Raw genomic sequence first — 14,862 nt, 5'->3', positions numbered from 1 at the left:
AGGTGAAATGAATGCTAAGCAAGAGACAAGTTTTACTTTTGACTCGGCAGCAAGCGCTTGCTTGCAGAAAGCCACCCCTCACCTAGGAGTCACACACACAGCATGCTCATGCTTCTACGTGAGTTTAGGGTTTGCTTTTGGTGCTCAGAAAAGGGACAGAAATGGAAATACTATCTTCACATGAAGATGGGGCAGGGGGAGCTTGAGGAGGAGATCTGGGCAGATGAGAGCAGAGAGGGATTATGCATGCATTACAGTAAGTTGCGTGTGAAAGTTATTGGGGTGGATAAAATGACAGTGGAAACTGATGGGAGCAGGCAGGGCAGGGAGAAGGCGGATAATTGCGAAGCTGAGTGAGGAAATCATCTTGAATAGGAAGCTGCCATAAAGATCGTGGTGTTTTCTGTTCTTTAAAAAAAGAATGCAAATAATGAAATGAATGAGCTGGTAGTTGGGTAGTAAAGGAAGGGGCCGTGAGAACTCTGAAACAGAGAACAGTCGGCGAGTTCTCATACCGAGTTGGTAGGTAGATGTGAACCAGGTGGGAATTTAAGCCGTGTAGGCCTGACATTGATTCTCAGAGACAAATGTCGAATTGAGGAAGGAAGAGATGGAGAATACCGGCACAGCATTTGCAGAGGCTGACCGTGAAACAGTGCGCTGCTGCCCATGTGAGGGGGAGTCACAGACTGACTCAGTGCTTCTGGTCTGCAACTGGAGAATGTGCCATCGTGAGGTTAAATGCTGAGCACGTGGTACATTCTTTGCCACCTCCACCAACACCATTTGGGATTCATTCATGCCGTGGATTGAGGACTTATGCCTATGAGTGGGCAAAAGTAACATACTAGTTCTTTGTGGTCCTCAACTTACCTATGTAAAGTTGAGGTGCATAAGGAACTAACTTGGGAGCATGTTCCTTTTGCCTATTCATAAGTTGAGGGAACGCCATTCATGAATGAATGTAAAGAACGGGAATGATTTGCAAACTCCTTCTACCTTTTCAGGGGTCTTCCAACTATAGCTATAGATGGAGTACTGAAAGTCATGTGGCCTTTGATTTGGCTGAACAGGGCAATTCTTAGAATAAAATACAAAAAGAAAATATCATGGTTAAATGTAATTTATAGTTCTTAAAAGGCCCAAAGTCTTATAAGTAATTATCCATCATTATTAGTTCTGTTTCTCTCTCACCCTCTTTCTAAGTTGCTCAGGTCATTGTGCATGGGATTTTATCAACCCTGCCATCCTTAAAAAATACTGGAAGCAGAGATACCATGCAATGACTCCAGAGATTATTGAGGCATGGTTGCTGGATTGAGCAATATTAATTGGGGAAATAACATAGCTCAGTGGCAGAACATCTGATGTGCATGCAGAAGACCCAAGCATCTCCAGAAAGGGCTAGGAGAGACCTTTGTCTGAAATCCTGGAGACCCCTGCCAGACATTGTGGACAGTACTGACACATCAATGGTCTTGCTCAGTATAAAGACATGTGTCTATCTTCTTGTCTTTCTTTGTTCGTAAGTTGCCATAATTTTGTGGCAGCCACAGACAACTAACTTTATGGCTTGTCTGTCTTGTTCTGCTACTTGGATGACACCTCAAAAGGGTATGCTCTTTTGATCCCGGAATACCACTGAAGGATGCAAAGCAGGTGGTGTCTTCTTTTGGTCTTGATGCCAAAGCCATTGTGGAATAACATTCATCAGCAGGTATTTTAATCCCCAGAGACGGCTTTATTTCATTGAGAAACTAAACTATCCCTCCCCCCTTTCGCATATTTTTGAATGTGAAGAAATCAGCTAGCGTCCTGTGCTACAGAATTCAGTAGATGCCCAGCAATATTATAGATGTGCCATTTCTGCTAATGCGTGTTCACAGTCTGAAATTCCGGTATTATCGGAGCGGGAACAATGGTAAGTTCTTGCTTGCCAATTAAGCCTCCGGAGCCTTCTCAAAGCAGCGCGAGATGACAGAGGGCCTTCAGAGTACAGAAGAATCACAAACAGTGGCTTAGCGAGGATGAGATTTGTAATATGTAGTATCACAGATACAAGGCGCCAAGAAACAAAAAGTTGTAAACACGAATGGCTTTGATTAGGCATCCTGTCAATAGAATGTGTAGATCTCATTGAGCATCTAAGAATGTGCCAGGGATCGAGAAGATTTGTATTAGCAGAATGTGCTTCAATTACATGCAGATTAGATGGTTGAGTGAATAGCTACACGGCTTGTGAAATAGGTACGTCCTTTGATGAGGGGTTTCCATTTTCTTTTGCATCTCTCAAAATTAGCTGGTGAATGTTTTAGTAGTGAAGTGATGCATCCGTACCTTTTGAGAAGGGGGTCCAGTTAGTTAGCTTTACCTGAGTGGTGGGTTTGGACAGTCTACTTAGAATGCTTTGGCACCATAGAAGCAAAAGATGCTTGAAGCTAGGTAGCTGATCACATGTGCCCTCAACTCCTGTCCATATTGATCTAGATGCTAGATCAAGGGAAGTAATAGTGCCACTGTATTCTGCTCTGGAGTACTGTGTCCAGTTCTGGGCACCACAGTTCAAGAAGGACACTGACAAACTGGAACGTGTCCAGAGGAGGGCAACCAAAATGGTCAAAGGCCTGGAAACGATGCCTTATGAGGAACGGCTAAGGGAGCTGGGCATGTTTAGCCTGGAGAAGAGGAGGTTAAGGGGTGATATGATAGCCATGTTCAAATATATAAAAGGATGTCACATAGAGGAGGGAGAAAGGTTGTTTTCTGCTGCTCCAGAGAAGCGGACACGGAGCAATGGATCCAAACTACAAGAAAGAAGATTCCACCTAAACATGAGGAAGAACTTCCTGACAGTAAGAGCTGTTCGACAGTTTAATTTGCTGCCAAGGAGTGTGGTGGAGTCTCCTTCTTTGGAGGTCTTTAAGCAGAGGCTTGACAACCATAGGTCAGGAGTGCTCTGATGGTGTTTCCTGCTTGGCAGGGGGTTGGACTCGATGGCCCTTGTGGTCTCTTCCAACTCTATGATTCTATGATTCTATTGGCTTATAAAAAGCTAGGTTGGAGAAATTGACTTGATGGGGGTCAAGTGGCAGGGAATGCCTGTCTTCACAATGGGACAGTGCCACTCACCTTAAAAGAGGTGGTGGTGTACCCTCAAGAGGTACTTCCTTGAACCCTGAGGTTAACAGCTACTGCTCAGTGGCATATATCTTCTTTTGGGGCAAGGTAGTGTCTCGTACACCCCAGGTAGTGTGGTTGCTGACCTTGAGCCAGACATCCTGGAGAGTGAAGTCAAATGGGCCTTAGAAAGCATTGCAAATAACAAGGCCAGTGGAAGTGATGGTATTCCAGCTGAACTATTTAAAATTTTAAAAGATGATGCTGTTAAGGTGCTACACTCAATATGCCAGCAAGTTTGGAAAACTCAGCAGTGGCCAGAAGATTGGAGAAGGTCAGTCTACATCCCAATCCCAAAGAAGGGCAGTGCTAAAGAATGCTCCAACTACCGCACAATTGCACTCATTTCACACGCTAGCAAGGTTATGCTTAAAATTCTTCAAGGAAGGCTCAAGCAGTATGTGGACCGAGAACTCCCAGAAGTGCAAGCTGGATTTAGAAGAGGCAGGGGAACCAGAGACCAAATTGCAAACATGCGCTGGATTATGGAGAAAGCTAGAGAGTTCCAGAAAGACATCTACTTCTGCTTCATTGACTATGCAAAAGCCTTTGACTGTGTCGATCACAGCAAACTATGGCAAGTTCTTAAAGAAATGGGAGTGCCTGATCACCTCATCTGTCTCCTGAGAAATCTCTATGTGGGACAAGAAGCTACAGTTAGAACTGGATATGGAACAACTGATTGGTTCAAAATTGGGAAAGGAGTACGACAAGGCTGTATTTTGTCTCCCTGCTTATTTAACTTATATGCAGAATTCATCATGCGAAAGGCTGGGCTGGATGAATCCCTAGCCGGAATTAAGATTGCTGGAAGAAATATCAACAACCTCAGATATGCAGATGACACAACCTTGATGGCAGAAAGTGAGGAGGAATTAAAAAACCTTTTATTGAGGGTGAAAGAGGAGAGCACAAAATATGGTCTGAAGCTCAACATCAAAAAAACGAAGATCATGGCCACTGGTCCCATCACCTCCTGGCAAATAGAAGGGGAGGAAATGGAGGCAGTGAGAGATTTTACTTTCTTGGGCTCCATGATCACTGCAGATGGTGACAGCAGCCACGAAATTAAGAGACGCCTGCTTCTTGGGAAGAAAGCAATGGTAAACTTAGATAGCATTTTAAAAAGTAGAGACATCACCTTGCCAACAAAGGTCCGTATAGTAAAAGCTATGGTTTTCCCAGTAGTGATGTATGGAAGTGAGAGCTGGACCATAAAGAAGGCTGATCGCCGAAGAATTGACGCTTTTGAATTATGGTGCTGGAGGAGACTCTTGAGAGTCCCATGGACTGCAAGAAGATCAAACGCATCCATTCTTAAGGAAATCAGCCCTGAGTGCTCACTGGAAGGACAGATTGTGAAGCTGAGGCTCCAATATTTTGGCCACCTCATGAGAAGAGAAGACTCACTGGAAAAGACCCTGATGTTGGGAAAGATGGAGGGCACAAGGAGAAGAGGACGACAGAGGACGAGATGGTTAGACAGTGTTCTCGAAGCTACAAACATGAATCTGACCAAACTGCGGGTGGCAGTGGAGGACAGAGGTGCCTGGCGTGCTCTGGTCCATGGGGTCACGAAGAGTCGGACACGACTGAACGACTAAACAACAACAAAGTGTCATAGTTCCACCCAGGTCCTGTTGCCGAGCACGCAGGGGCTAGGAGTCTCCAATGAACACTTGTCTGAGAGCAGAATCCACATACGAAGTCAGATGGTCCAGAGGTCAGGGACTCCAGATGGAGAGCAGGAAGCATCAAAGTAGGGCCAGGAACCACAGGTGTTGTTTCTGGCATCTGACTGCTGCTCAGAGCTCTGTTTCAGAAGTCCAGAGCCAGCTGGTTCTCATCAGTGCCTTCTGTTCTGTGTCCTTGAAGGCTGATCAGCTGCAGGTGGAGTCACCCTGCTCTCCTCCCTTCAGCCGGTAAAGCTGACTCCTGTGCCTGGCCCATGACAGATAGTACAGGAGGTGCTTGCTGGACAGTCTCTCCATTAAGTCCTCTGGAAGCCCAGGTGGGCGCAGTGGCTGAGTGCCTATTTTCACACCCTGCAGCCATTCCAAATCCAGGATAGTCTTGCCACAGCAACCTGGCATGTAGACTGCTGTAATGCTCTCCATGTGGGGCTAGACTAGAAGACAATCATGAAGCTGCCGCTAGTGCAAAATGTCACTGTTTGAATGCTGAGTGGTGTATCAAGTTCAGTCGTATAACACCAGTTCTCTGGGTTCTACACTGGTTGCCCTTACACTGCTTGGCAAATTCAAGGTATTAATGTTGACGTATAAAACCCTGGACAACTTGAGGCCCAAATACTTGAAGGTACACCCCCCCCCCATATCGGTTGGCCCAGGCATTATAGACTGCAGTTGAGACCCATCTTGTGGTCCCACCAGTTGGCATGGTCCCTCATGTGGTCTCTCAAGTTAGGGCATTCTTTGTGATAGGGCCCTGCCTATGGGGGCAAAAGGGCCATAGCCCAGTGGTAGAGTATGAGCTTTGCATAGGAAAGGTCCCAGGTTCAATGACCAACATCTCCAAGTAGGGAAGGGAAAGAACCCTACAAGAAACCCCAAAGAGCTGCTGCCAGCCAGTGTTGATATTACTGAGATAGATGACCAGTGGTCTGACTCTGTATTCATAAGTTGCTAAATCTGTCCCTCATTCTTGGGTTTTGAGGGCACTCTTATTCACCCAGGCCTTGTGGTGATATTGTTTTAACTGGGTTGTTAGTACAGTGGTACCTCAGGTTACATACGCTTCAGGTTACATACGCTTCAGGTTACAAACTCCACTAACCCAGAAATAGTGCTTCAGGTTAAGAACTTTGCTTCAGGATAAGAACAGAAATCGTGCTCCGGCAGCGCAGCGGCAGCGGGAGGCCCCATTAGCTAAAGTGGTGCTTCAGGTTAAGAACAGCTTCAGGTTAAGTACGGACCTCTGGAATGAATTAAGTACTTAACCTGAGGTACTACTGTACTGTATTTTTTTATCTGCTGGATTGATATGAAGAGTTGTAAACTCCTGGTTTTATTAAACAGTTTCTGGATAGTATTTTTATCGTTCCGTTCATATACTGTGAGTTGCCCTGTGATCCTAATTGGATGAAGGGCAGTGGGTAAGTGTGTAACTGAAATATGTGATGGGAAGAATGTGTTTCCCTCCCTTTATCATGGCTTAGGTTTCTTGTTTGATTTTTCTTTTAACATGAATATTGTTCATGTACTCTTGGAGTTGTAGCCATTTGTTTTGAATTATGGAAGGGAACGCATGTTTTCCAGGGAACAGATATAATCTCAAAGATCAACATGGCTTGCTTTCTATTCTCGTCAAGGAATGGCGCAACACTTCCAGACGTCAGTGTCTTCAAAGGGGAAATCCCTACCTTGATGAGGGACTAAGGATTACTTCACATGTGGCAATTTCCTGAATGGATGTCCTCTTTTAGGAGAAAAAACACATGTTCCCCCGGTGTGAAAGTGTGATCATACGTAAAAGACTCACAGGCTTAACTATATCCTCTAGGGATAAATGGAGTTCACTGTTAGGACTGATGGAGTTCTCCAAAGATCTTCACGGGAGGTTTTTAAGCAGAGGTTGGATGGCCATCTGTCATAGAATCATAGAATCATAGAGTTGGAAGAGACCACAAGGGCCATCAAGTTCAACCCCCTGCCAAGCAGGAAACACCATCAGAGCACTCCTGACCTATGGTTGTCAAGCCTCTGCTTAAAGACCTCCAAAGAAGGAGACTCCACCACACTCCTTGGCAGCAAATTCTACTGTCAAACAGCTCTTACTGTCAGGAAGTTCTTCCTAATGTTGAGGTGGAATCTTCTTTCTTGTAGTTTGGATCCATTGCTCCGTGTCCGCTTCTCTGGAGCAGCAGAAAACAACCTTTCTCCCTCCTCTATGTGACATCCTTTTATATATTTGAACATGGCTATCATATCACCCCTTAACCTCCTCTTCTCCAGGCTAAACATGCCCAGCTCCCTTAGCCGTTCCTCATAAGGCATCGTTTCCAGGCCTTTGACCATTTTGGTTGCCCTCCTCTGGACACGTTCCAGTTTGTCAGTGTCCTTCTTGAACTGTGGTGCCCAGAACTGGACACAGTACTCCAAGTACCCATTTGCAAGTGGGAAGGCACATGGAAGAGCTGGCTGTTTCTGTGAAGTGCAAGCGAGGACACAGATGCATTTCAATGGTGATAACCTTTCATCTGCTCGGATGACATGAGATCTTTTACCACCTTTTCTAATGAAGCACCCTGAGATGATTTTCAATCTAGGTTAAAGACACACATACTTGCTGAGTTTCCATACACTGAGAAACAGCTGACCTTGTAACATTCTGCAGGGACCTATATTTTTATTATTGAGGATGTAGAGCATGTCCCATTGAAGGTGTGATTCATACATTAGTTTTTAAATGGAAGCCAGTGAGCTTCATTCCACATCAGAAGTTGGTTGGGTGAAGTAGCTCCTCACTTGTTTTTAATTTAACCCTTGCCACAGCTTTATCGAAAAAGAGGCCTGTTTTCAATAAATCACAGTGTCTCAGAAAGGCATTCAAGAACCACCTGCACTCACATAACTTGCCCAGGCTTTAAGAGTGGATTCCGAGGCCTTTCTTCTGGGTCTGCCACTGCCAGTGAATAGATTTAGAATGATGGACACACAATAGAGGGTATTTTCAGTGGTTACCGTATTTTTTGCTCTATAGGACTCACTTTTTTCCTCCTAAAAAGTAAGGGGAAGTGTGTGTGCGTCTTATGGAGCGAATACAGGCTGCGCAGCTATCCCAGAAGCCAGAACAGCAAGAGGGATTGCTGCTTTCACTGCGCAGAGATCCCTCTTGCTGTTCTGGCTTCTGGGATTCAGAATATTTTTTTCTTCTTGTTTTCCTCCTCCACAAACTAGGTGTGTCTTGTGGTCTGGTGCGTCTTATAGAGCGAAAAATACGGTATTTATTTATTTCCAGTATTTTAACACCCACGGGCCACTGTGTGCTATGGCAATCTCTTCCATGAGAGTTGTGTTTGGTTCCTGCCTTTCTTTCTGGTGAGCCCAAAGGCTTTTCTTTCCCAGTTGGTTTTCCGACGGGATGAGCTGAGGTTGCTGGTATCATGGGCTGGGAATGCAGACGCTGACTTTGGAATTCTTAGAAGGTTTTATTCTTCCCCGCTCCTCTGATTTATATTTAATGAGCTAAATTATGTGCTTCCTTTAAACTATTTCTGTGCCACTTTTCAGGGGCACAGATCTTCCCAAAGGAGCTGGCAATGAAAGAATCGCAACAAAACAATAAAACAACAGTAATTAATAATTACTTATTACTAAGCTGCTTTGGGAGGATCTGTTATCTGAATGAATGATGAATAAATAAATGAACGAATGTAAGTCACTTGAGTATAACTTGCGGACAATGTACTGTAACAGAGGACACAACAATACTGAAATCAGGGGGAAAGAAAAATGTGGGAAGAACATAAGCAGAGCCCTTGTGAATCAGGCCAGTGGCCCATCTAGTCCAATATCCTGTTCTCATAGTGGCCAACCAGATGCCTATGGTAAGCCCCAAAGCAAGACCGGAGCAGAAGAGCACTTTCCCTCCTTGGGATTCCCAGCAGCTGGCATTTAAAAGCACACTAAATCCAACAGTGTAGGTGGCTCATAGCCACTTTGTGAAGTTGCCATTGATAGCCTTATCCTCCATGAATTTCTCTTTTAGAATCACAGAGTTGGAAGAGGCCCCAAGGATCATCTAGTCCCAGCTCCTTCAATGCAAGAATACACAGTTGTCTCATACGGGGATCAAACCTGCACCATGCTCTAACCAACTGAGCTATCCAACTACAGTGGTACCTCGGGTTACAGACGCTTCAGGTTACAGACACTGCTAACCCAGAAATAGTACCTCAGGTTAAGAACTTTGCTTCAGGATGAGAACAGAAATTGTGCGCCCGCAGCGCACCGGCAGCGGGAGGCCCCATTTGCTAAATTGGTATCTCAGCTTAAGAACAATTTCAGGTTAAGAACGGACCTCCGGAACGAATTAAGTTCTTAACTCGAGGTACCACTGTAAAGTCATCCAAGTTGGTGTTCATCACTGCTTATTGTGGGAGTGTATTCTGTAGCTGAACCAAGCGCTTTGCGAAGAAGCACTTTCTGAAGTCCAAACAAGCAACACCAAGTGGATCACTTTTATCTACCACTTTTCTGAGCTATGGGGCACAGGAGGAGGGGAATGGGACAGCAAATAAAAGGTGGTCTAGCATGGGAGCAGTAGAGCTTTTGTTGTTGTTTAGTCATTTAGTCGTGTCCGACTCTTTGTGACCCCATGGACCAGAGCACGTCAGGCACTCTTGTCTTCCACTGCCTCCTGCAGTTTGGTCAAACTCATGCTGGTAGCTTCGAGAACTGTCCAACCATCTCGTCCTCTGTCGTCCCCTTCTCCTTGTGCCCTCCATCTTTTCCAACACCAGGGTCTTTTCCAGGGAGACTTCTCATGAGGTGGCCAAAGTATTGGAGCCACAGCTTCAAGGTCTGTCCTTCCAGTGAGCACTCAGCTACACTTAGTCACAGAGGGAGCTTGATCTGAAAACCTTTACAGAGGCTTAAGCAGTGCAATAGGTCTATCGCTGCTCATATGCTTCCTGGCTGATCTAGTTGGTTCCCCCCAGCGTTCCTTGCCAGAGCTTCGTGTTGGTGTGCAGGCTGTTTCCTTGCTTGTTATCCCTCCAGTCCCACCTTCAGGTTCTGTTACATTTCAAGTCCCATCAGAATTGAAAGAGTAGAAGATTTGCCTCTTTCTCTGTTACAGCATACCCCTCAAGCTCCTGAGAAGAAACACAGAGTTGATATCCTGGTGTAAAGGCATTTGTAGTAGCTGCATGCCACCACATTTCTTTCTCATTAGTTTTGCTCTGATTGTGTCAACATGCAATTTTGTAATGTACTATAAGATGAAAATTGCTATAAAATTGGCTTTTCTGTTGTATTTACGAGACAAAAATAAAATGGCAGCAACCTCTCGAAGTGCTGCTTCACACACACTGTTCTCCTAAGAGAAGAGGACCCATGCGGCTCAGTTTTCTGGCGGCTGTCATGCTGCAAAGGTGTGCTAGTAAACTGAGCCATGGATACTCCTTCTGTTCCGCTGAAATATATTCCACCCGGAAACGCCTGCCATTTGGTCAGCAATTCTTTAAACCTAGTTTGCCCTGCAAGTTGCATCTAAAATGCAGGAAAATTTTTTAACTCTATAGGGCTCAGTATGTGATTGCGCATCCTAAAAGACAGTCTGCGAACACTTTTTGTCTCTTGCATGTTTGGAATTAGTTGCACATTAGGTTCTGTATTTAAAACTCCGTCTCTCATTCGTATGCCACAAGTGGAAAATGTGAAGACCTTGCTTGTTTCCACCCTGCTGTTTTGCGGAAGGGTTCCAGAGCCCCACTTTACCTGATCTAAAGCTAATACAGCCCCACAATTTATCGTCCTATTAAGTGACAATTTCAATTAACCATCTGAGAAGCGAAAAGCCATTTCTCTGGCAGTACATTAGAACCTGTACAGTAATGTAGTTTCTAATTGACAGTCCATTAAAGCAACCACGATCATTTCTAGCTAATGTTTGCATAGTTCTGGAGTTTCTCTTTAAAATAAAGAATTTCGTTAGACAATGGAAGCCTATTTGCTCATTTCAGCACACCACTCTGCATATGTGGTGTGTGTGTGTGCGCGCGCGTACATACTTTTACACAACTTCAAGCGAAAGCTGTGTCATTTGAAAGCCACGCTAAACTGCATCTAAGTTGATAAACGGCTGCTTGATAGTCTGCAGTCAGATTAAAGCCTCTCAACGTGTCGCGACTCAGCTGTTCCCTCAAATGGCAGATTTAAAAAGAAAGAAAGAAAAAGCTGAACAACTACACTATGAATATTGCCTTTGTGTCAGAAATGTGCCTTCATGCTTTAAAATGATAAAAAATTGCAATCGATCCTTACAACTGTTGTGTTCATCTTTATTGATCAGGCACAAGAAAGATAAATCGCTGCCCAAATAAGATTATAGTAAATGTTAGCATCAGAGGGGACTGTTGGTTGATAGAGGACTATTCATCATCTCAAATGGTGACCTGTCCGTATGTGCATTGTCGTCCGTCTGCTTGTCTAATCACATCCCTATTGATTTTATCTGTATCTGAGGAACCTGGATGTGACTGTCATTGGGCGAGCGAGATTGCTAAATGCAATGGGGGTCAGCAGTGTGAAGAGGATTTCATTTTCATTTTCTTAGCAGCCAACAATGATTTATTAAAAAATAAACTACCCCCAAAATCACATGCTTGGAACTTGGGTCCGCAGACAAATGAATTATTAGGTCTGGATCACAGGAGCAAGCTCTGAGTTGAGAGACCACCATGTTCTGTCTAATATTTGTGTGCCCTTTTGACTGTGGTATCTGTTACACAATTTATTATAATTTGCGTAAAAAGTGTGAGGCTCAAAACACAATCTTGCCCTTCTTCTCAGCTTAATGATTTTCCCAATGATTTTTGTAGATCCCCAGCGAATTCAGAGCTGCCTGGTAAAGCATAAGACACAGGCTCAGATGATTAAATATCTGTCCTTTTACCTTTCCAGATGGAGTAGTTTCTTTCACTCATCAACATAGTAAAGGAGTAAAGGAGCCTTGTTTCCTGTTGCCTGTCTTCTGCTCTTAATGTGGCACAAGTAGAAAGAAAATGTCTTGTGATGTTTTCTTCTTCTGACTTCGCATAACCATGGTTTGGATCTGATAGTCAGGAGCGTGTCTCAGGTTAAAAGCTTCTACCTGCTGATTAAAAAACTCTTGGGGATTTTCAGCTTAAGACAGTTGGTGCCCGAGGGACAGATTACCCATTTTGCAAGCCATAGAGATGTCTCCAAAAATGATGCCCCCATAAGTAAGCTCTCCCCAAGCCAAATGTCTGATAGTGTTTACCACATGGACTGTGAGTTTCTTTACCTGCATGGCAGCCAGTGATGTGAGGTAGGGATACTTGCAAGTGATAATGTTTACTGCTAGATTATTACTGTAGCTGGTGGGAAGACCATGTAACCATCTCTGAAGTATATAGGACAGAATTAAACTGGAAGTTCCCACCATTGGTCTAGGTTTAGCCAAGAACTTGCTGGATGAGTTTGAGCAAACTGCTCTCTTTTGTCTTCAGCCCCCAGTCCATAATAGGATCATAGTAATAATGGTCTCATTTACAGGTTTGTTATCAGGTTTGCTTAATGGAAGTGATGCACTACTACATAAAAGGGGTCTCTAATAGCAAGGATTATGTTTGCTATGGCTTGGTCCAATAGGACATTCTTGGTTGACCATGAAGATTGTGGCAGGGCACAGAGAAGAATTGCATATGCAGATCCGCCCCCCCCCCCAAAGCTAGTCTCATTTGAAGAGTGCTGAGAGCAGGGTCCTAGCATGGTGTCCCATTTATTAAGTGTGAAGTGTTGTCTATATAAATATGAAATGCGTAAGGCATCAGTGGTGCAATACAGAGGCACCATTTTAATCACCATGTTGGTACAGGCCAGCTATTGCAACTTGCCTTCTAAACCTTTAATCATCTCGTACATGGCCCCTGCATCAAGGCAGAATGAAGGGGCTGTTGATGGGTCAGGTTCGGCATCCACTTTCTATGCCCGACATTATGGATAAGCAATCCAGCTGTTGTTTGCATTAAACTAGCAACCAGGTTCTAGGCCTCATTACAATTAGCATCATGGTTTTTAATCTGCCTTGAAATTTTGCCCTCCTGCTGTTCCCTCAACCACCAGCTAGAGTTCCACATCTGGGTTCGAAAGATGGGTTTGGGATCTTTTTGTTACAGGGGTTGACAGATTCTGAGCGGTGAGGCAGTTGTAGATCCTTCGTCGGACCACTTTCCCCACTAAAATTTGCCTTCCCCAGCCTCACTTTGCAGACGGCATTTCAAGACATGTGTAGAGATAGAGTGTGCGGTTCTGCCACTCAGTAATTCTGATTTTGCAAAGCATGTCCCCTTGCAGAGACATAAGCAGTTGGGAGGTTCTGCAAAAGCCCTCCCCACCTCTTCCCAGATGGGTGCCATTTCAGGGTCCAATTATGCAGAGAGATTATTTTAACTATAAAACTAAAGCAAAGGTCCACTCTCTCTCTTTCCCTCTCATGGGTCTATCAGTTTATCAGAAACCGCAAGCTCTAGCAATGGGCAATAGAGAAAGCAGTAGAAGCTGCTGTGAGCATTTCATCTTGCCATTGGCTGAACTGTTACGATGTCACAAAGCTCAGAGCAAGGCTGGGAAGCAGAAGACAAAAATGGAAGACAAGGAGACATGAGCTGTGAATGCCATGGATGTTAAGGGTAGAGGGGAGCCCATTGACACAGGGTGTAAGAAGCAGAAAACAGATGAAAGTGGGGAGCCTAAGAAACAAGAAGCAGAGGGAAAAGAGGGCCAAGGAAAACAGGTAGGTAGGACGGAAGAAAAGCAGGTCTGAAGAAGCTGAATGTCGGAATGATTAGGAATAAATTGGTTATCTACTTTCCAGTCAGTGGGCTGAATTCAACTAGTGCAATGAGCCCTCCTAGTGCAACAGGGCTTTCTCGCCTCTCCTTCTGCCCCTTCCTGTGCCTCCCCCTCCCATAGCTGTCAACTGTCCCTTATTTGGAGGGAAACTCCCTTATCCCAGCGCCGTGTCCCGCTGCTGTCCCTTATTGATGATGTCCCTTAAATTTCCCAGGTTTCAAAGGAAGCAGCTCCTCTCTCTCCCTCCCTCCCTGCTGGCCAGGGAGGAGGGAGGCTTCAACTGTGTTGCTTGGCTGCATTGCTCACCCAATAAGGAGTCTAAGAACGACTGGGGGGTGGAGCTTGCATGCCTTGTGCCGATCCAATCGGCCGGGTTGCCTGTGGCCTCGCCTTTGCTCAGTGCTTCCCAGCGGAGAGGCGACGGTGTTTTTCCTTGCTGCATCCCCTTTGCCGGGTTGCTGCGCTGTGGGAACCACCACTTGAGCTTTGTTTGGCTGCTGGGCTGGCGCAGCTTTCTGCCCTTGGCTCAGGAGCTGGTTGTCTAAAATCCCTTATTTTGGCTGCTGGTCCCTTATTTTCAAATCCGTAAGTTGACAGCTATGCTCCCCCCAGATTAGGAGAACACCCCCCAACAGCGCACAGGGGCAGGAGAGGGAAGATTGTTCCATCTGGCAAGCAGAAATACTTGCACTGACGGAACAGTCATAATAAGGTGACACTGAATTCCACCCAGTAAGTTTTTCGCCACTTAGAATAACCACAGCGGCAAATTTAACGAGGTTCTCTTAGTAACTGTTGGACTTGGAGTGAGAGCAGCTGAGGATGTCTCGTTAGGGCCTCATGAATTACTACCCCCCCCCCCGAAAAAATGCATTTCTCATTTGGCATGCACTTCTTTGATTGCTTACCCTTATTTCTCTCACTCTCTCTGTATTTCTAGAGCTCGCAGTTCTATAAAGTCACCACGGAGCAGTACCAAAAAGCTGTTGAGGAAGTAGATGCCAGATTCAAGTAAGTCCTCTCTTTTTTTTCTTTTTATCCTTGTACTATTTTTGAAGGAAGACCATGAATCTGATTTCTCTACCCCCCCCCGCCCCCCCCGGCCTTCGCTGGGAAAGCGAAA

At 45.0% G+C, this 14,862-nt stretch overlaps 1 protein-coding gene across 1 annotated transcript in view; it reads left to right on the top strand.

Annotated features, from left to right (window-relative positions):
• Positions 1 to 14,862, top strand: part of CHCHD3 (coiled-coil-helix-coiled-coil-helix domain containing 3) — a 217,562-nt gene that overhangs the window by 151,554 nt on the left and 51,146 nt on the right. Inside the window, exon 6 of the mRNA XM_083402455.1 lies at positions 14,680 to 14,750. Within this exon, the coding sequence (XP_083258581.1) occupies positions 14,680 to 14,750 (71 nt within the window). The remainder of the gene's footprint in view (positions 1 to 14,679; positions 14,751 to 14,862) is intronic.

The sequence above is a fragment of the Podarcis tiliguerta genome (genome assembly GCF_965153285.1).
Source record: "Podarcis tiliguerta genome assembly, chromosome: 10".
NCBI lineage: Eukaryota > Metazoa > Chordata > Lepidosauria > Squamata > Lacertidae > Podarcis > Podarcis tiliguerta.
Note: the sequence above shows the minus strand (reverse complement) of the source record. Positions and strands in the feature narration are given on the sequence as shown.